General features: G+C 47.0%; 1 protein-coding gene across 7 annotated transcripts in view; it reads left to right on the top strand.

The window, feature by feature from the left end:
- The first annotated feature begins 1,677 nt into the window (after positions 1 to 1,677).
- The window catches only part of VPS37C (VPS37C, ESCRT-I subunit), a 28,063-nt gene continuing 8,942 nt past the window's right edge, over positions 1,678 to 20,798 (top strand). Inside the window, exons 1-2 of one of the 7 annotated variants that reach the window (XM_003802698.3) lie at positions 1,678 to 1,778; positions 19,667 to 19,765. In XM_003802698.3, the coding sequence (XP_003802746.1) occupies positions 19,673 to 19,765 (93 nt within the window). In that variant the 5' untranslated portion in view covers positions 1,678 to 1,778; positions 19,667 to 19,672. Of the gene's footprint in view, positions 1,779 to 2,245; positions 2,339 to 2,699; positions 2,850 to 3,979; positions 4,009 to 14,655; positions 14,917 to 16,716; positions 17,159 to 19,666; positions 19,766 to 19,979; positions 20,461 to 20,798 lie in introns of those variants that run through there. The other 6 variants (XM_023508529.1, XM_023508526.1, XM_023508527.1 and 3 more) reach the window with 6 other exon arrangements.

A 20,798-nucleotide genomic window follows, 5' to 3' on the forward strand; every position in this document is an offset into this window, starting at 1 on the left:
AATCTTTATTTTAACATCAAGGTTGGCCAGTAAATAAGCAAGTCTGACCCTTTATCCAGTCATGGCTGGGAACTCAGTTTTTAAACTTTCTTGGGGTCCCCTTGGCCAACAGGGGGCCCATTAGGTCAGTTGGGGGCTTAGGATTACATTTTTTGCTCTGAAGCCAAACTTAAAATATATAAGCAGTCAGCTTTAGGCTAAACTTATTACTTCTAAAACAGGCTGTGCTCTAAGGCTGCAGTCCCCAATCCTCAGGCTGTGGACCAGTACTGGTTCATACCCTGCTAGGAATGGGGCTACACATTAGGAGGCAAGCAGAGGGTGGGTAAGCAAATGAAGCTTTATGTGTATTTACAACAGCTCCCTTTGCTTGCATCACTGCCTGAGCTCGATCTCCTTTTACACCAAAGGTGCCATTAGATTCTCAGAGGAGCGGGAACCCTACTGTAAACTGCACATGGGAGAGATCTAGGTTGTGCTCCTTATGAGAATCTAATGCCTGCCCCCTGAGAAAAATTGGTCTTCCATATAACCAGTCCCCCGTGTCAAAATGGTTGGGGACTGCTGCTTTAAATCATGACCTCTGGTTGGAGAAGGATGACTAGCACCTGACTTAAGAGTGATTAATCCATAATCTGCCTGGCAGCCAATGAGATGCAAGGAAGAGGAGCTCTGCTGGTTAGGGGCAATCAGAGCTGATTATCTTAGCTAATCAGATCCAGTCCCTCTAGAATCCGAATTAGAAACGTTGAGAATCTGCTGAAAGGGTAATGAAACAAAAGGGAAAGAACAAAGTCAAGTTAGGAAGGGTGAGGCTTAGGATGCAGCCACATCTAGTATCACCACTGCCCTTGGACTTTCTGGTTATGCAACCCAGTAATTCCCATTTTGCAGAAGCTGGTTTGAGTTGGGTTTCTGTCACTAGCAAAAGCAGTCTTAATTCAATATCTAACAAGGTTTTGAATTTGGGGCTGCTCCATTGCCTTGGTCTAAGAAGCCAACCTGCTGGGGTCCCATTTTTACAAAGAGACAATTACAACACTACTGAGAGGCAAAACAGGAACTGGATATCACCTCCCCGCATCAGGGCTCTGCTTCACCAGTCATCAAGCCTTGCCACTCTGGGCAAGTGAAGATGTAAAGGCCGTCTGTGCTTCACAGCGTGGACTGAAAGTGTAATCTAGATCCTTGAGAAACGAGTTAATTTCAGTAACACTTAGGCCTGTTGCCACTCCAGTTCTAGGGACAAATTGTCATGGAAATGGTATGTGGTTGGTCTGAGGGTTCCTCAGTCTCAGCTCAGCCCATGTAGGGACTCCCCTAGGTACTGGGATTCCACCTGCTTCCCCTCGGGCTCTTTGTGGGGCACTTCCAGTAGCTCCCCCACCGCACGGTCAAATCCTGCCGGGCCCACCAAGAGAAGGGAGCGAGGGAATTGCGCAGGCGCACTCGCGGCCAGTAGTCAGCTCTCGGCCAAGGAAGCGGCATCGCCCAGGGGGCGGGGCCAGGCGCGCGCACGCGGGGGTGGGGGGGCGCGGCTCGCGGGCCTTCCCGCGGGTGTGGTATCGAGAGGCCTCCAGTGTGCGCGCCCGTGGCACGCTGCTGTGGTAACTCGGACGCGCGTAGCTGCCGGCGAGTGCCGTGGGCCGCAGCCAGCGTCCGGACGTTGGAAGGGTGTCACATCCGGCGGGAGGGGGCGGGCCTCGCGGATCCCGGAAGTGCGGGCGCAGCTGTGGTTTAATCCACGGTGGCGACGGCGGCGGAGGCGGCCCTGGCAGGTGAGCTGGGCCTGGGGAGGGTCCCAGCTCTGCCACAGGCGAGCGGGGAAGAGGACGAGGGGTAGGAGCGGCGCTAGCAGTGGCTCCTGGTGCGTCCCCGCCCGCCCCAGCGTGGCAGAGGCCGGTGATTGGGCACAAGGGGCGCGTGACTCACGTGGAGGGCCGGCGCCCCTGCCTCTTCTGGTGGGAGGGAAGAGTGGGTGCTAGGTGCCGCCCCGCCTCCGCCCCCCAGCAGGTCGCACCTCTAGCCCAACCCCGATCCTCACCACCAGGCTCCATGCTTCACTCCTCTGCAGCCCCTAGTCTTTCTTGATCTTCTACTAGAGACGTTAAAGCTAGTTTGCCCATTGTGCAGATGGGATCCACAAGACAGAGTGGGGTATGACTTGCCAGAGGGCACAGTGAAGGTTCGTGGCAGAATGAAGTTGGAGGCTTGTGCCCTTTCCCCAGGGCAGTGAAAGAGTGGGGCTTTCAGCCTTGCCTCTGTTCTTGTATTTTATTCTGGACAAAGACTTGGACATTCCAGCTTCACACAACAATCTTATTCCTGGACCCTAAGGGTGCGAAGTGCAGTCGGGGATATATTATCTACACCCAGTACGTGCCTGGTTCCCCATTTCATCCTCACAGCTCCCACTTTGTGGATGGGCGAAAGAGTTATCTACTTAATGCTATGTTGTGTTATTGGCAGAGTTGTCTCTACATCTCAACGGTTTTAGCCTCTGGGCTAAGGCAGGGCTTTCTCAACTACATCTTGTCTGGGCTCACTCACCCTGAGAATGTCCATCTTCAGTCCAGAAACTTTTCACAGACTTGATTTCCCTTCATTTCAAAAGTATCTCAGTTCTTTTGCTTCCTAGGGCCTCTCCCACCCCCTTTCTTGGTTCCATGCCTCTTATCCAGGAGTTCATTTCCTGGTGGTGCAACCAAGGTGCTGCCACCTGACTTACAGACTGTGACTCAGCCCTAGAGCTGGAGGTTGTGGGGGCAGAAGGACTTGGGAAAGAAAAATTCGTTACTTTGGCTGTTCAAAGCTTCAACTCTACAAAGACCTGAACTCTCTAGTTCTGGGTAGGACTGAGGACTGTTGGGGTGAATTAGTGGATTCTGTAGTCTTTCTTCTTGGTAGTCATAATGCCCAGAAAGCCTTTTCCTGGATTATCTTAGAAATCTGGCTCTGTGCCTGATTTCCATTGATTAAGTAGAAATTTTCACTGTAGACTTCATCTGGGAAGTTTATGGTAGCTGTTTTGCAGATAGCAGTAGCTCTTATTTCTTGGTTGGCTGCCATTTGCTGGGCACTGTTCTAGGGGTTCTCTGAACATACTGAATTTTGTCCAGGTAGGTGGTGATCTCATTTTACAGATGAAATAAGTGAGTCGTAGAAATATTACATAATTTAGTTTGTGTCACACAGCCAGTAAGTGGCTGAGTTGTGATTTTTAGCCCATCAGTCTCATTTCAAAGCTAATGCACATACTCTGTGATACAGCCTCTCAGATTCCTTAGTTTCCCATATTTGCTAGACCTTAAGAATCATCTGTGATATATTTTAAAAATATGAGCCTGCCTCTGGAGAGTCTGTAAGATTGTTTGGAGGGGGCTCAGAAATCTATTTTTAACCACTGTTCTGGGTATAAGGCAAATTAAGGAAGCACTGCCTTGACAGCTTTAGATTTCCTGGGCCAGTGATAGCTTGGAAGTGAGATTACTACTAAGAGATTCTTATTTTCTTATTGCTTTGAAATTTGCTAATCCATAAAAGGACATCGAAACAACTAGCCATGTGAATCATTTCTGGATGCTGTTGGCCAGTAATAGTAGGGTTTTTCCAGGCTGACATAATCAGGTCACTGTAGACCTTGTTTTAATACAATTGAGTATCTGTTGTGTGGAAATTCTGTTAGAAGTTTCCTTGCAGGATTTAGAGTTTCCTGAAGGTTTTGATTTGTTCCTTGATGGTTGCCCCATGACAGAGAGGTCTCTGTAAGGGAAGTAGTAGTCCCTGAGGATATCCTAGCTTTAAAAAAGGGATAGTTAGTTAGCAGTGCCTCCTCTCCTTTATTCTCTCTTCTTTATCTGCCTTCACTGGTTTATGTGAAAGACTGAACAAATACCAAACAGGTTTGTCTTGATTTAGCTGGGGGTGGCAAGGGCCCCTGGGGTTTAGGATGGGCTGGATGGAGAGAAAAGAAAGTTTCCACCGTAAACTTCAAATAACTCAGGCCAGGTAGGTCTGTAAATACTTTTAGTCCCTTCTCAAGTAGGATTGCAAATAGTCAGAGGGACAAAGTTAACATTATAGTATTTCTTTATTCCCCTGTCTGATAAACAGAGGATTGATTTCTAATTTAGTTTTCTTTGTAAACAGAGGACACACTTTGTGTGATCTGAATTGTTTAAAATGTACTGAGACTTGTTTTATGGTCCTTATCTTGTGCATATTGTGTTAACACTTGAAAATGGTGTATTCTGCTATTGTTGGGGCAAATGTTTTGTAAATTCAATTCAGTTAAGATGGTTGGTAGTGGTGTTTAACTCTTCTTTCCTTAATATTCTTTCAATATCCCTGTCCCTTTGGAGAGGGATATTGAAACTTGTGGCTATAATTTCATATTTGCCCATTTCTCTTAGTGTTTCTTTCAGTTTTTATTTCATATGTTTTGAAGCTGTGTTACTGCATAAACATTTCTAAGTATTATATTCCCTCCTTGATGAATTGAGCTCCTTTATCATAAAATGATTCTTTTAGTCCCTGAAAATATTCTTTGCTCTGAAATCTGTTTTTTATGATATTAATATTATATATAATTAACCCAGCTTTTAAAAAATTAGAGTTAACAACTGATATCCAGAATATATAAAGACCTCCTACAACTCAACAGCAAAAAACAACCCAATTGAAAGATGGTTGAAGGACTTGAAAGGATCTTTTTCCAAAGAAGATATACACATGGCCAATAAGCACATGAGAAGACGCTCAGCATCACTAGTCTGTATGGAAATGCTAATCATTACCACAGTGAGATACCACACCCATTAGGATGGCTGTTATCAAAAAAGCAGAAAATAGTTAAGTATTGACAAAGATTGTGCATTTTTGGTGGGAATATAAAATGATGCAGCCAGTGGAGTTGAGTAATTTTTATGATTCCATTTTGTTTTCTTTGTTGGCTTATATTAGTGGTTGCTTAAGATATGTAGTATATATTTTTGATTTATCAAGTCTATCTTCATGTAATATAACACTATTTTAGTATAGTGTAATACTATAGTATAATACTCATTTCATCTCTCTATGTGTTATAAATCTCACAATACGTAGTTATTATTTTTACTTTAGTCAGTTATGTTGTAAGGAGATGAAAAAGAATAGAAAAGTTCTTTTGTTTATTCGTGTGTTTTATTCCTCCATGTAGGTCCAGATTTCTGTTTTATTCCATGTTCCTTCTGACTTTACTTCCTTTAACATTTCTTGAAGTGCTGGTCTGTTGGTGATGAGTTCATTCAGCTTTTGGGTATTTAAAAAGAAATCTTTATTTTGGCTTTGTTTTTGAAAGGTATTTTCCCCGGTATAGAATTGTAAGTTAACTATTTTTCTTTCAGTATGTTAAAGATGTTCCAATGTCTTCTGCTTGCATTATTTCATATGAACAATCTGTTATGTATTTTTTTGTTCTTCTGTTTATAGTGTCTTTTCCTTTTTAGTTGCTTTGCTTTTGTCACTGAGTTTAATCGGTTTAATTATGATGTGCTTTGCTGTAGTTTTCTTCATGTTTCTTGTGCTTGGGGTTGAGTCTTGGATCTATGAATTTATGACTCTCATCAAATTTGGAATTTTCAGCTAGTATTTTTTTTCTATTCCTCTGTCTTTCTCTTCTCTTTTTAGGACTTTATGTATGTAAGAGTATTTGAAGTTGTTCCCCAGCTCTCTGGTAATTCATTTTTCCCACCATTTTTTTCCTGTCTGTGGTTTGTTTGGGATAGCTTCTATTGCTCTGTTTTCAAATTCACTTGTCTTTTCTTCTGCTTTGTCTAATCTGCTGATCTTCCCATGCAGTATACTTTTAATCTCAGATATTGTAGTTTTCATCTCTACAAGTTTGATTTGGGTCTTTTTTATATCTTCTTATGTCTCTTCTTAACATGCTCAATTTTTCTTTCAGCTTTTGAACATGTGATATATAGTTATAGGAACTGTTTTAATGTCCTTGCTTGCTAATTCTATTATCTGTATAATTTCTGGATCTGTTCCTATTGATTGTTTTACTTATTAAGGGTCATATTTTCTTGCCATTTTTTTTTTTTAGAGACAGAGTTTCACTTTGTAGCCCTTGGTAGAGTGCTATGGTGTCACAGCTCATAGCAACCTCCAGCTCTTGGGTTTAGGCGATTCTATTGCCTCAGCCTCCCGAGTAGCTGGGACCACAGGTGCCCACCACAACGCCCGGCTATTTTTTTGTTGCAGTTTGGCTGGGGCTGGGTTAGAACCTGACACCCTCAGTATACAGGGCCGGTGCCCTACTCATTGAGCCATAGGCGCTGCCCTATTTTCTTGCTTTTTTTGTACGTTTGGTTGGATGTCATACATTATGAATTATATACATACCTTGTTGGGTGCTGGATATTTTTGTATCTTTATAAATATTCTTGACATTGTTTGGGGGCAGTTAAGTTACTTAGAAACAGTTTGATCCTTTAACGACTGCTCTTTGTTAGCTGGGATTAGAACAGCCTTTAGACCAGGCCTAATGTTTCTTCACTGCTAAGGCAATATCTTTCTTAATACTCTATTGTCCTGTAAATTACGAGATTTTTTTTAGCTGTGGCAGGTGAGGTCCCAGGATTGTTTGTCCCTAGTCCTGATGGTGCTGCTCAGTACTAGCTGAGAACGAGAGGCCCTCTGCAGGTGTCCACTTTTTTGTGTATTGCTCCCTCCTCTGTGGTACTCTGCTATATGAGCTTTGGCTACCTTGGCTTCCTTGGATTCCAAGCCCCTCTCCTCACTGTGCCATGGCCTAGAACAGGGGTCCTCAAACTTTTTAAACAGGGGGCTATTTCACTGTCCCTCAGACCATTGGAGGGCCAGACTAAGGACAGGCAGCAGCTAAGCAGGACAGGCAGCGGCGGCAAAAACACCCGGTGGGCTGCATAATGTCCTTGGCAGGCCGCAGTTTGAGGACGCCTGGCCTAGAGACTCTCTAGGCAGTAAGTTGGGTAGAACTTACCTTGTTTTGGTTTTTTTTCCCTTCAAGGATCACTCTTTTGTGTTGTCTGATGCCCAGTGTTAGAAAACTATTGTTTTATTTAGTCTGGCTTTGCCTGGCTTTTTAGTTGTTTAAGGCAGGAGAGTAAATGTGATACCTGTTTCTCCATGCTGGGCAAAAATGGAAATCCAGTGAGCACTTGTTGTTTGGCTTATGTATACTTAGCACCCACCTTGGTGCTAGGAGGCAGAAATGAATGAGACATGGGCTCTGCCCTTGGGGAGCTTTTATTCTTGTTACAGAAATGTGCCGATTCCTAGATAATAAATGCTGTGTGGTATTTACAGAGACCAGGGACCAGGGTGGGGTGAATTCTTTGACAGGAGGGAGTAAGGAATGCTTCACAAAGTTACTGACATTTGAAGGATGAGCAGGCACTTTCTAGATGGAGGAGATAAGGGAAGGCGTATTTCACATATTCCACGTGGGGAAATAGCAAGAGCAAAGGCAGGGCAGTGTGTGCTGTGACCTCCTTGAAGTGCAGGATCCCTGTCTTACTGATCTTTACATATCAGTATTTGTCAAGTGACTGAGTATGTTTTTTTTCTGAGAGTAACAGGTAGAACTGGAGTTGCGCCGGGGTAAGCAGCCCTTGGACAAAGGGAGTTTGTGGGTCAGCTGATATAGTACTTTCTATACCAAGCTAAGGAGCACAAGACACCTATGTTTTGAGGAGTTGTGGAAGGTTTTAAAGTGCATCCATGTGAACTCTGATTGACTGGGTTCTCTAGAGGCCATAGGGTGTGCAGAAGAGAGCTGGAGAGGGCTGCACATGTTAGAACTAGGCAGGCAGCTGCTTGTGAGACTGGCTCAGGGTACACTCTGCACAAAGATGAAAATGAGTCCAGAGCTCAATGCAGCTGTTGTTACAGCATTGCCACCTTTAACCTGTTTGATAATGGCTGCATGGATTCCTGCCTGAGTCCAGAGTTGATATGAGGACGTTCTGGCTAGGTGCCTCTCTTTCTGTGGTTATGCTATTACCTCAACATACCTGTCTGCTTGTTTGTGATCCTGCTGGACCCACAAGTTCATAGGGTCAGCCTTAGCCCTGGCAGGGGCAGGGTCTGCAACTATCCCACCTTATATCACTCTAGGATGGCCAAACATCAATGAGGACAGTGTCATCATCTTGGGCTTTGGACAGACTCACCATGAATGACCTGTACATGCTCCTAGATACTTGTCCTGCGAGTATCTTTGCCTTAACTTTCATCCTGATCCTTCCTTAATGAAACTGCTTGCTCAGCTTGCTCTGTACAGATTACAAGTATGGGGTGGGGAGAAAATGACAGCTACAATTGAAATCCTTTCTGAGCCATCTGAAGAGTTGGGACAGAGGAGAAACAAATGGAAGCTGTTTAGGATGTTTTTCTTCTCAAGTCAGAGCCATAAGCCCAAGAAAGGAGAGGCTGCCAAATGGGTGGGCTTTATTGTCTGGAAGTTTCAAGAACAGTCTACTTATTAAATAAATCACATGTTTCTTGGCCACTGTATTGATTGCTGCTGAATGCTATCGATCTGATAACATCTAGCCATTTGGTGTTCATGTTGCTCTGTTGCCTGCTGCCATCTCTGGAGGAATCTTAAGTTCTATCTCTTCAGAGTGTTCATGAGAAGTGCTTGAGTTGCAGAGGTAAGAATGGGCTGATGGATGCACTGATGGATGATAAAAGCCACCACCATTTATCAATCCTGTCCTGAGAGGCAGACATTAGACTTTGTAGGTACTGACTCAATTCCTCCTCACCAAAGCCCTGTCTTATAGAAGAAACTGAGGCATAGATAGGTTAAATGACCCACCCAAGCGCCCCAGCCAGTGACTGAGAGCACAGGTCTTCTGCTTTCTAGATTCTTCCAGGCACAGCCTTTAAATCCCTGAGTCTCCCCTGCCGAGCCAGTGGAGGCTGGGAGGAGGCACTGCTCCTGGCACTGCTGTGGGCTCCTGGTCCTGTGCTCCTGGCTGAGGAGCTTGGCCTTTAGGTAAAGGAGAGTAGTTCTGCTTTAGTATTCATTGAGCACAGTATGGGGCTAGGTTTTAAACATAAGTTCTAGTCTTTAGGGGTCTAGTTGAAAGATACCAGTAATAACGACTGTTTATTAAGTTAGTTCCCAGAGCTGGACACTGTGCCATGAATATAGGCTTAACTGAGAGGTGGCCTCATGTGGAAGGGAAGTGGGCCCTGAAGACAGTTGCCTCGCCGGAAATTAGGCTTTGCCATTTCCTCGTGAGACTGTGGGCAGGCGCAAAGCTTCCCTTTGGTCTGGTTTTCTCCTCTGGAAGATGAAGGAAGCCCAGATATGTACAGTGGCACAGGCCCCTGTGAGGATTATACATGTTGCTGTGCGCAGAGCACCTGGGACAGCACTCCACTCCCGTGGGGTCCTGAACATTGGCCTTGGTGAGTGCGCTCCTTCCCTTCTATTGAGGCTTAGAGGGCACCCTGGTGGGAGGTGGTAAAGCCTCCCCCACTTTGCTCTGACCTGCCTGGAAGAGAAAGTGGCACAGCTGGTGCAGAGTGGAGGAGGGGTGACCAGGGCTGGGACCACAGAGGTGGGGAGTTAGGGCAGTGATTTGCAAACAGTCTTCTGAGAAGGTTCCTTGAGGGCCACCTTGAGGTCAGGGAAACAGCCAGGAAGGGAGGCCTTTCCCTGCCCCTTTACCCAGAGTATGTCCTTTGTAATCTGTTCTGTGTAGTGGAGTTTGGAGCAATATTTTGTTTGAAAAAAAAGCAAATTTCTTCTCCTTAAGAAAATAGCAGAAGCAGGCTAAGCCAGGAAAGTGGGCAAAGAGGATGGGGGTACTGCTCCACTGTGCCCTCCCCACAGCAGGACAGGTAGGAGATAAGAGGCAGAGGGGGGACAGATGACAGCCTCATGGAAGGTAGGGGGAGCTGGAAATGCTGTGATAGGAAAGATTGATACCTAGGCGCCTGGTGGGCAGAGACTCTAGGGTAGGAAGACCAGTTTGGAACTTGTTACAGTCAGGGATTGGTGTGCTTGGGAAACTTTGGAACACTGGCTAGATAAAACTTGGTGATTATATGTCAGAGGTGAGGGAGACTCACATGTCCCTGCTGGAGGAAGTGAGGCCTGGAAGCTGCATTCACCTGTTGGAAGCAGAGTTTGGGAGGAAAGTCTGGTCTGGGGAGACTAAAACCTGATGACGGGAGATATGGGCATTTAGAGTTTGGATGCTGGAAAGCAAGGGAAAGGTGGAGGTTCATCAGATTTAGCAGGAGTCAGCTAAGGAAAACAAGAAGGCAGGAACCCTGTGGGAGGGTCTCTGCCAACACAGTACCCAGCCAGCTAGGAGGTTTAGCTCATGGGGTAGAGAAGCCAATTTCCTGAAGTCTTCTGCCCCTCCCTAGTGCCCCCTATATTGCAGACTCATCATTGCTGGATCTTCTCACTTGGGGGCCTTGTCTCTGGTAAAGGGTGCTCAGATGGAGTTTTTTAGTAGATCTGAGGAGGAATAGGTTGTTATGTAAATATTTATGAATAGGTGACAATTTCCTTTATAAAGTCTTATCATGAGAGATTGTACAATTCCCCCTGTAGGTATATATAAACGTGCTTATATTTGAGGAGTTTGTTCAGATTGGTTTGGAGCCTGTTTCAGAAAGCCACATCCTTTGCTTCCCTCTGTGATCAGCTCTCAGGACCCTCTGGCACCAGACCCAGGTACCTGGCAAAGTTGGCAGGCAGCCTTTTATAACAATAAGCAGTGAGGGCATGTGAATTAATAGTACCTGCTAAGGGCCAGAGCTGCTGCTTGGTGGTTTTCTAGCACTCTAAAGATTGTCTTGTTTAATTCTTGTTAAATCCTTATAACCCCATGATATTGTTGGTATTAGCTTCATTTTATAAATGAGATATCGAATGAGAAAGGCTGAATAATTTGTCCAAGGTTATATACCAGGTGGGGATTTAGATCTAAAAGTCCTTGGCTCTGAAACCCCTTCAGCAAGTCTTAACTATTTAGCCCTGGTGTGTGGGGAGGGATTTCAAACCCCCACCCCTGCAATTCCTTAGAAGGAATGAAAACCATAAATGCCTCCCTTTCTTTGGTTTTTACTCCAATGTTTTCAATTAGGGAGAAGGTCGCTTTGGTGGTGCTTTGGCTTAGGTGAGAAGACATGATGATTTGATTTGTTTGTATTACCTCCTGTGGGAAGTTAGGAAACTAAGCAGTCTGGCACTTAGGTGCACGGCTGGAATCATTCTGGGAAAAGAAAACTAGATCAGGTCAAAAAATATTCCCTCACTAAGAAGCAGGATTAGGAAGGTTTCTAAGGCAACAGCAGGTGTTTTCGACATGAGGGGTGGGATGGGGCCAGTTCCTTATAACACATGCAGATTGAACCTTGCAGGTTGCTATGGTAACAACTTCTTCTGATGCCATAGCTGGCTGTGGGGAATTTATAAGAAACCAAGGGACTTTACAACTCTCCTTGCAGTGTGATTTCAGGCTTGAAGTCACTGGCAAGTAAGTGTTGGCTGGCACTTGTGCTTTAGCTCCCAGTGCTGGGAGCTGGCATAGGCTGGAACCTTTCCTACCCAATCACAGGCTCCTGTTATGATTCAGTAATAGCTGTCATTTTGCTGGACTCAATATTGTACTCCAGGGGTTTCAGGAGTCACCTCTAATCATCTGATTACCCCCACGAGGTAGAATAAGTCATATGTGTTCGTGCTTAGGAGTTTGCAAAGCCCTTTTGGGGCTGTTTGGTTTTCTGAACCACACAGCAGCCCCTTAGGTAGGATTATCATCACGGTGCCCCATTTTCTAGGTAACAAAACTGAGGTTAGAGGACTTAATCGAGGCCACACACTTAAAAAGCTATGGCGCCAAAGCACAAACCTATGGCCTCTGCCCCCAAACTCTGTGCTTTTATGCTCTGTATCCTGTGGGGGAGAGCTGGCATCAACTGCTTATGCAGAGTCCGGGAGTGAGGGGTACTGCAAGCCATCTGTGTGGCTGGCATGCCATGTCTGACCCCAGAGGCCTCGCTGCCTAGAAAATACTGCATTTTGCATTCTAGCTTTATTTTTCTTTAGAAGGCTACCCTGTTTGTTTTTGAGCTGAACAATCAGGGCAAAGATCCTCATTGAGCAAGAACCATCAATAAATTGTTTTTTTCCTGGACAAAAATATGTTTGGAAGGCTTCTCTGAGTTTAAACTCTTCCCAGCATCCTCCTCCACCCCCTGACCTCTGGGAAGTTCCACAGCCTCCCCTGCTGGGGACATGGCACCACCTTTGGCTTAAATCCACTTTGGCCTGTGCTGTGTTCTGCTAGGTCCTGTTCCACATGCTCAAGGCCTGTGGGGGTTGATTTAGTCAAGATGCAAAGTAATGTAAAGAAGTGAGGACCAGAGGATAAAAGCAGCATGTACCGGATGGCCAAGGCTTTGCTGTCCCTAAGAGGAAGGGCCTAGCTGCACCCAGAAATGCTGCTTCCTTGGTTCTGATTATGAAGCCCCAGCGTTTTTTTTTTATTTTTTTATTTTTTAGAGACAGAGTCTCACTATGTCACCCTCAGTAAAGTGCTGTCATGTCATAGCTCACAGCAACCTCCAACTCCTGAGCTTAGGCGATTCTCTTCCTCAGCCTCCCATGTAGCTGGGACTACAGGTGCCCACCATAACACCTGGCTATTTTTGTTGTTGTTGCAGTTTAGCTGGGCCTGGGTTTGAACCCGCCACCCTCGGTATATGGGGCCGGTGCCCTACTCACTGAGCCACAGGCACCGCCCAGCCCCAGCGTTTTTTAGACTGTGCACCCACCCCATCCCCACTCAGTGCTTTGTGATAGAAGAGGAGCTCAGGACACCTCTGAGGTGTCTTTGTCACCTCTCCCCTCTGCTTCCCAGTCCCTCTTCTGTGATCTGTCACCACTGCTCAGTCTTGAGAGGGTTCTGTGTTTATTTCAAGTTAAAAACCCATTGCAGCCCATGATTTTGACGACCACTCAGAGTTTTTTACAACTTTGAATAATTGGCTGTTGGAATTTAAAATTGGGAGAGGTCTGGCAAGACCAGGCCTGCCCTCCTCCCTGCAGGAGGGCCCAGAGCTGCTTTCTGGCTGGATACACTCTTTATCTGGCATGTGGCCTCTGACTCACAGACCTGGTCCTTGTAGGGGACTGGGGTTGTGACTTCTGGTAGAAGTGAAAACTGCAGAGGAGACACAACTTTAAAAAAATTTTTAAAATGGGGGATAAAGAGCAAGCCTTTTTCCTTCTCAGGGGTTGTTAATAAGGCAACAGTGACACATTTTCTCTCCTGGTGCAAGAAACACAGACTAGCATCCCCACTTGTTCCCAGTCTGATCACCTTCGAGTTGATGATATCACCTCAAGAAAAGGTGTTGTCCTATTGTACCTGTGAGCCTGTGTAGCCGCCTGCCTGCCTGCCAGCCCTCCCATCCTCCTAGGCCCTCGTATCTGCAGTGGCTCCCACATGGGCTCTACTGCTTCTAGTCTGGCTCCAGCAGCCCCTCGAGCCAGGACCTGAGAGCTGCCTACCCTCACTCCTTCCTCTATTGGTTCCCCCCTCCATTAGGCCTCCCTCACCTATACTCACAATGATTTGTTGTGAGTTTTGGGTTTTTTTTTTCCTTTTACTTTCTCAAACCAGACAGAGATACTTGAGATCTCAGGTCTTCAAGTAGGATGATCCTACTTGAGAGTTAGGATCAGTTTTTTGTGTCAAGGCTGTGTCTGGCTCATAGTGAGAACCTTCTGCCTGCTTTTATCCTTCCTTTCACCATGTGGGGCCTTGCACTGCTCTTGGCCCATACTGATTGCTCAATGTGTGTTTATTTAGTAGAAGAATGAAGAAATGGAGGAAGGCATGAATAATTGTCCATGTGTCTTTTTTTTTTTTTTTTGAGATAAAGTCTTGCTCTGTCACCTAGACTAGAGTGCCATGGCCTCAGCCTAACTCACAGTAACCTCACACTCCTGGGCTGAAGCAGTCCTCCTGCCTCAGCCTCTGAGTAGCTGGGACTATAGGTGCCCACTACAATGCATGGCTAATTTTTCTGGTTTTGGTAGAGACTGGGATCTTGCTATTGGCTCAGACCGGTTTCAAACTCAGACCTTAGGCGATCCACCTGCCTCAGCCTCCCAGAGTGCTGGGATTACAGGTTTGAGTCACCGTGCCCCCTCTCCATGTCTTATGGCAGCAGTTCTCAGCCTGTGGGTCACCGCCCATAGTAACTGTATTAAAGGGCTGTGGCATTAGGAAGGTTGAGAACCACTGTCTTAAGGGACTCATCCACTGGCTGGCTGGGAGCCCTCAGTGCAAGGCACTGGGAAGACAAAGATGCATAAGACATTGTTCTTATCTTCAAGGGGCTTGTTTCTTCACACCATTAACTCCTCTCTCCTCCTCCCTACCCCCAAAACAGACACCAGATGGCACCAGAGCAGTCCCTGTGTCCTCCTGGGCAGGTTGGCAGTGGGAGGTGTCTGGCCAGGGCCCTGATGCTAAGGGCCTGGTAATGGGATTTGCCAGACTCTCCAGAAACATAGAGCCCACAGACTCTGGGTCCCTGAATAACATCTCAGGAGCCCTAGTTCTCTACTTTGAGATATCTCTGATGGCTATGCCCAAGAAGCACTGGCTTGGACTCTTCCCCTATGTTGGGTGACTGGGAGTCAGACACTGCCAGCACCAGTTGCCTCAGGGGCCTCTGTTTAATCAATAGCTCTGTGGGCCTGGTGAAAAATAGTTTCCTGTTCTCTCTCCTTTTCCAAATTAGGGACCCAGAGGAGTGCTCACTGCTTCTGGCCTCCCTGGGTAGCTCAGAGGAGCAGGTGATGGCTCTGTGACTTGTGAAAGAAGGCACTGGTAACTTCCAAGGGTAGGTGACACTGCAATGAACCTCACAAGATGGTAGTTGCCTGCCCAGCCTGCATTGCTGGGTGAGGGTGGGGGAGCCGCCCATCCTGGAGGCTGGTACAGGGAGGATCTGGGGTAAGCAATCTGCTTGAGCAGGCTTGAAATCTCTGGGCCTTACGTAATATATAGCCAAACTCTTTGTCTTAGTTACACCCTGTGGTGGGCAAAACAGGTAGGGCAAAGGCGTAGGTGGAATGAAAACACCAGGGAGGGCAGGGACAGGGACCTCTGTTGGTTTGGGCCTCTGGTGATTTTACCCCCAGAAGCATATAGGACCTGGGGCAGTATCCTCCCTCTTTTTTTCTGGGCTTCATTTCATCTCTCAGATGGGTAATTAAGCCCTGTGCTCAGTTTACTTACTAGAGTGATTATGTAAATTAACGGGAGAGTTTACAGAGGACTTTGATCTCCGAAGAAAAGAGCCACGTGAGGATAAGCATTTGCTTATCCATTTTCTAGATGAGGAAAATTGAGTCCCTAAAAAGCGAACGTTTGACCTGCAGTCATTTGGCAAAGTTGGGAGTAGGTTCATGAGCACACCTCATTCACGAAGAGTTGGGAACGTGTCTGTCTTACACATGCTGACAGTCCTTCTGAAGCAGAGGAGAGGCCAGTGGGCAGAGGAGGCTAAAGCTGGGTAAGACCACCTGGGCTCCTGACTTGGCCTCAGGTAGAGTGGGGCTCCTGGCCTGTCAGCCTGTGTTGTAGTAGGCATTGTCATCATATGAAATCTCCCCCTCTTGTGAGCTGTTGCCCTGAGGTTCTACCTGGTGGTCTTGATAATGTATGTGGGGGATGATTCTGATTCTGCCTCACTTAGTGATACGCAGTGTCACAGGCCTGCAAATCTAGAGCTTGAATCCTGGCGTGAAAGACCCTGTCTTGTGCACCTCAATGTCAACGTCTCATCATCTCCACACAGAGCCCAGCTGTAGTCACCGAAGGGAAGTGGGTCTAGAATCCTGGGCAAAGACTTACCCAGCGGAAACAGCACTGCCAGTGTTCTCATCCTGCCTCTGCCGGGATGGGCAGACAAACCCCTTCTTTTCTGGGGGGTCTTTAATTTTTCCTCTGTCAGTTGGGGCTATTTCTGCACAAATTCCCTTAGAGCAATAATTTTCAACCAGTGTACCATGGAACACTGGTATACTATGAGAGGATCCCAGGTGAGCTGCGAAAAATTTTAAAGCTCATTAATTAAATTATTTCTAAAAGAAGTTCAAAGCACAGTAAGTATGTTCTATTTTTACTCTTTTTTTGATCAACATAATTTAAGTGTGTTACAGAAGCTTAACTATAGGTTCAAGTGTGCTGTGAGATTTTAAAAAAGGTTGAAAAACACTGCCTTAGAGTTTTAGAGAAAGGGAAAAATAAGAAAATAGGTGCCAAACCAGTTTGATATGGGTAGTTTAGTTGTAATGGAAATTTCATTAAAAATTAAGTTAAGAACCCTGGATATTCTGAAGTTCTAGATCTGGAGGAGGATTTAGGACTCTGGCTTTAGGCATGGATTCCATGTGGTTCTGATGTACATGTAGAACCCCCTGGGCTAGTTGAGGCCCTGCCATTCTTAGTTGTGTTGCCTTGGGCAAGTTACTTTGCCTCTGCCAGCCTCCTCTGGGAGGTTGGTGACAGTGGGGCCTGCTGTGTAAGGTGTTCCTGAGGGGTTTGATGATGGCAGTTAATTTTGCAGTGCTTACTCTGTTCTAGGCGCTTTCCCTCAGATGGAGAACTGAGGCACACAAAGGTTAGGTAACGCAGTAAGGGGCAGAGCTGGGATTCATACCCAGGCAGCCTAGCTGCAGAGGATTCTCCATACCTATAGGCCAGTAGCTCTCTTAAGTGTGTTCCAGGGACCCCTTTCAGGCCATCCATGATGTTAAGAGCGATTTTCATAATGATTTTACGACACTATTTCCTTCTTCCCTCTCTCACGTGAGCATATTGGAGTTTTCAGAGGCTATCGAACCTGTGATCGTGTCATTATGGTGACTGCTGGGATGTCTGCTTGCTCATTCCTCTTGTGTTTTAAAAATTTCTCATTTTTAATTTCTAATATGGTAAATACTGTGAGCTATAATCTACCCACAAAGCCTCTTTGTGGTCCTCAATACTATTGGGAGTGAAAAGGGGTCCTGAGGCCGCAGTTTGTGATCTGTTGTTCGAGATGATGCACAACCTGGATGCACAACCAATGTTCGAGGGTATGTTGCCTTAAATCTAATATTTGTGCATGTAACCACACCTCCTGTGGTGTGGTTGGGAGGAGAGTTGGTGCCTGTCCCAGGGAATCTGGGCTCTGCTCAGGGCCCTCCTCGCACATGGAAACCTCCCTGTTTCCATGACACAACGAGCATTGGACCCATGGGACGCTCTGGCCGATAGCACTGCTGACAGAGCTGTTTGCGTGTGGTCAGCCTGCTGCCCACGCTGGGGTTTCCATCTTCTGTCTTGCCACATCTGTGCCTGACTGTAGGAAAGTGCAGACACTCTGCTCCATGGCAGGCCACTCCCAGAGTGCAGCCACAGTGGCTGCAAGTTCTTGGCTGGGCCACTCTGGAGGAAAGTCCTGTTGGAATCCTGCACCAGTGTTTGTTCCAGGCCAGGCCTCATGTGAAGCTGGCACTTTGCCCACATTATCTCACTGAGGTATAACTGAGGTAGTGTTAGACCCACTTAACAGATAAAGAATTTGAGACTCAGGGAAGTTCCAGTTGTGCGAGGTCCCATAGCTGGCAGGTGGCAGGGCCTGGACTCAGACTAGCTCTGTCTGCCTGGAGGCTTGAGCCCCTGATGTGTTCTGGCATCCTCAGAATGTTGCTCTTCCTTGTGGCAGACTCCTTTGGGATGTGATGTGGTATGATGGTGGTATGACTCCTAGAGTTCTGCCATGGTGGAAACTCCTAGAGTTCTGCCATCACACCATCACCATGGTGTGATGGTGGTATGACTTCTAGAGTTCTGCTCTATTCTAAGGTATTTGCAGTCTGTGATTCCCTGGCTCCAGCTTTTAGACCAAGGGTTTTTGAAACAGGAGGGTGAGACAGAGTGCAGGTTTGAATTTTAGCTCTGCCATTTGCTCCCTGACCTTTCTGGTCTCCCATTTGCACATGGCACAGTTGCTGCTCTCTGGCCTCATGAATGAGACAGCATGGGGAAGACTCATGTTACAGATGCTCAGAAGCCAGTGGCCTCCATTGTGACATGACTGTCACAGAGCAAGATCTGGCCCTGGACTAGCTGTGTCAGTGTCTCCAGGACTGTTCTGGACTTCTGGGCCCTGACCTGACCTACTGATGCAGAGCTGTGTGAATGGGGCCGGGCACCTATGCTGTCAGCAAGTTTCTCCGGAACCCAGGTGCACACTGAAATTTGGCAGTCTCTGTACATTCACCTCTCAGGAGATGACACATAGTGCTCGTGTCCCTATCTGGATAGCTCTTTGCCAGTAGGGTGGCCATATGATTTGTTATTTAAACCAGGGTGCTTCTGAGCATGAAAAAGTGCTCCTGAGGAGCCCACAGGACTTCCTAGCACATGGGAGTCACTGTTTATCAGTGTCTCCTTTCACCTTTCAGATGGCCCTAGGAGGTGCCATGTTCTTCCTGCTACAGATGGGGATACTGAGACCTGCAGAAGGCTCCTTCTGTCTACACTTCTGTAACCCTGGTTCTTGGTTCATCTTGGATGAATCATCAGTGTGTGTCACCCTAGCTGGTGTCATAGGGTGTGAAGAACCCTTGATTTCTGCTGGAATCTTTCAAAAACTAGCATAACCTTTGTAATAAGAAAAGTCAACATTAAAGCTATGAAATACACATCTAGAAAAGATAAAACCCAGATGAAAATGGAGGCACCTGTCAGCAGAAAGGAAGCAAGTGCTGGCTGTGTTTGTGCCTTCACTCCTCGGTCCCTGGGCTTCCCGCCTGGGCATGGTGGTGACCTGTCTCTTACACAGATGATCAATGGCCCTCTAGACAGAGGGACAGGGAGAGGACCCCAACACCAGCTCTCAGTCAAAGTGGATGTCCTATTTGGGTCAATTTCTTTTTCTCCTGATTGCCTGAGAGGCCAGTTGGGTGACTATTCCCCCCTTGCTCTGATGAGGACATGCATGTAACAGTCTGTTTTTGTGGTATGGAAAGGGCTGCAGTTGCAGGGAATTCTTGAGGGAAGCCTGAGGTTGTTGTGCACTAAATATAACAAGTAGTGACATAATTGAACCTGTGATGTGAAGCCAGCAAAGGCCCTGGGGATAGAGGTTGATGCATTTCTGATTCTGACAGAAATAGACACCTACCAGAAGGCATGATGGCATCAGTGCTTGCAGGTGGCCTTGGGCCAAAGTTAGTCTCCTGGTTCTGCTGCCTGGCTCTCTCCTGCAGCCTTTTCCTGTCTGCTCCTTAGGGAGCTCCATCCAGCACCTGACAAATTGTGGCCTTGCCTACCGCCTGCTAAGGGTGCTTTCACATGTCCTTTTGTTCCTAGTATGAGTTGAAGGAGCAATTCCATGGTGTCCCTGGGGAGAGGGGCAGGCAGAGCCTTATGAATGTGCCCCCTGGGACCCTTGCCCTTCAGCCTCCCCATGGAGCAGTGTCATTGCAGGAAGCCCCAGTTTATCATTGAGAGTAAGGTGTGTGGACTGGGGGGGGGGTCCCTTCCCCCTAAACTGCCCCCCCCCCACTCACTTGGGTGGTGCTCTGTGTTCACAGGGAAAGATGGAGAAGCTGAAGGACAAGACGCTGCAGGAGCTGGAGGAGATGCAGAATGACTCCACGGCAATTGACCGGCTGGCCCTGGAGTCCCATGAGGTAGAGGGAGGCCATCATAGGGCCTGACAAAGGCCAGCAGATGGGGCTTTTTAAGAGGCCCTCTGAAATGATGCTGGTTTATTGGGGCCTTTGGCCAAATTCATCTCTTTTTCTGTGGACACCTCCCTTATTTGGACCCAGCCAGAGGAGCCCCTGAGGTTTTAGGCCAATTCCTAGATCCTCTGGGAGTCCTAGGCAGGGGCCTAGGGAGCCTAGGCTAGGGAGCCTGGAGCCCTGACGGGGACTTTGACTCCCTGGTACTCCCCTGGGATCCAGGTGTCCTAGGAGTCTCCACACTGTCTTCCAGCCTGAATCTGGGGATTCAGCTCCTCAAAGCACTGTATGAATTGAGATTGCCTTTCCCAAGGGCCTTGTGTGAGCCTGTATCTCCAGGTGATTCTAAGAAGCCAGGAGCCATTCTTGGGCCAAGTACAGCTCTTCTAGTTGATCTTATTTCTCATCACAACTGGCACCTAGTCCTTCCAACTCCTAATCAGAGTCCTCGTGGGAAGCACCACAACACTTGTGTCTGTACATGCTTCATAAAGGGCTTTCCCCGCCCTACCCATCTCCTGTGACCCTGTGACTCCTGTGTGAGATGGGAGAGGTCAATGACCAGATGTGGCCACATAGCCAGAAGTCCCCCCAGTCACACCCCTTGAGTGACTGCAACCTTCCTACCTCCTATCTCTGAGGTAAGGGAAAGACATGAATACCAGTAATGCCAAGCTCATTTGATTAGCACGTGGAGTATATTTTTCTCTTCACTGATATATGGGTGTGATATGTCTCTTCCGTGAATTCACAATATGTTAAAAAAGAAAAACAGTTCTCCATCCAGCTTCCCTGTGCTGTGCCCCTTCCAGAGCACTTCCTGGGCTGTAGAGGGTGCCAGCACTGATGTGTCTTCTGCTCCTGTCCCTGCTTGTGCTCTGCCTACCACCTGCCCTGTTACCCAAGTGAGGAATCTCTGCTAGGGTTAGAGGTGGCTCCTGGTAGGCAGAGTGTGAAGAGAGGTTTGGGGACTCTGTAT

Source organism: Otolemur garnettii, unplaced genomic scaffold, assembly GCF_000181295.1.
Source record: "Otolemur garnettii isolate 467f Iridium unplaced genomic scaffold, OtoGar3 scaffold00254, whole genome shotgun sequence".
In the NCBI taxonomy this organism is placed as follows: domain Eukaryota; kingdom Metazoa; phylum Chordata; class Mammalia; order Primates; family Galagidae; genus Otolemur; species Otolemur garnettii.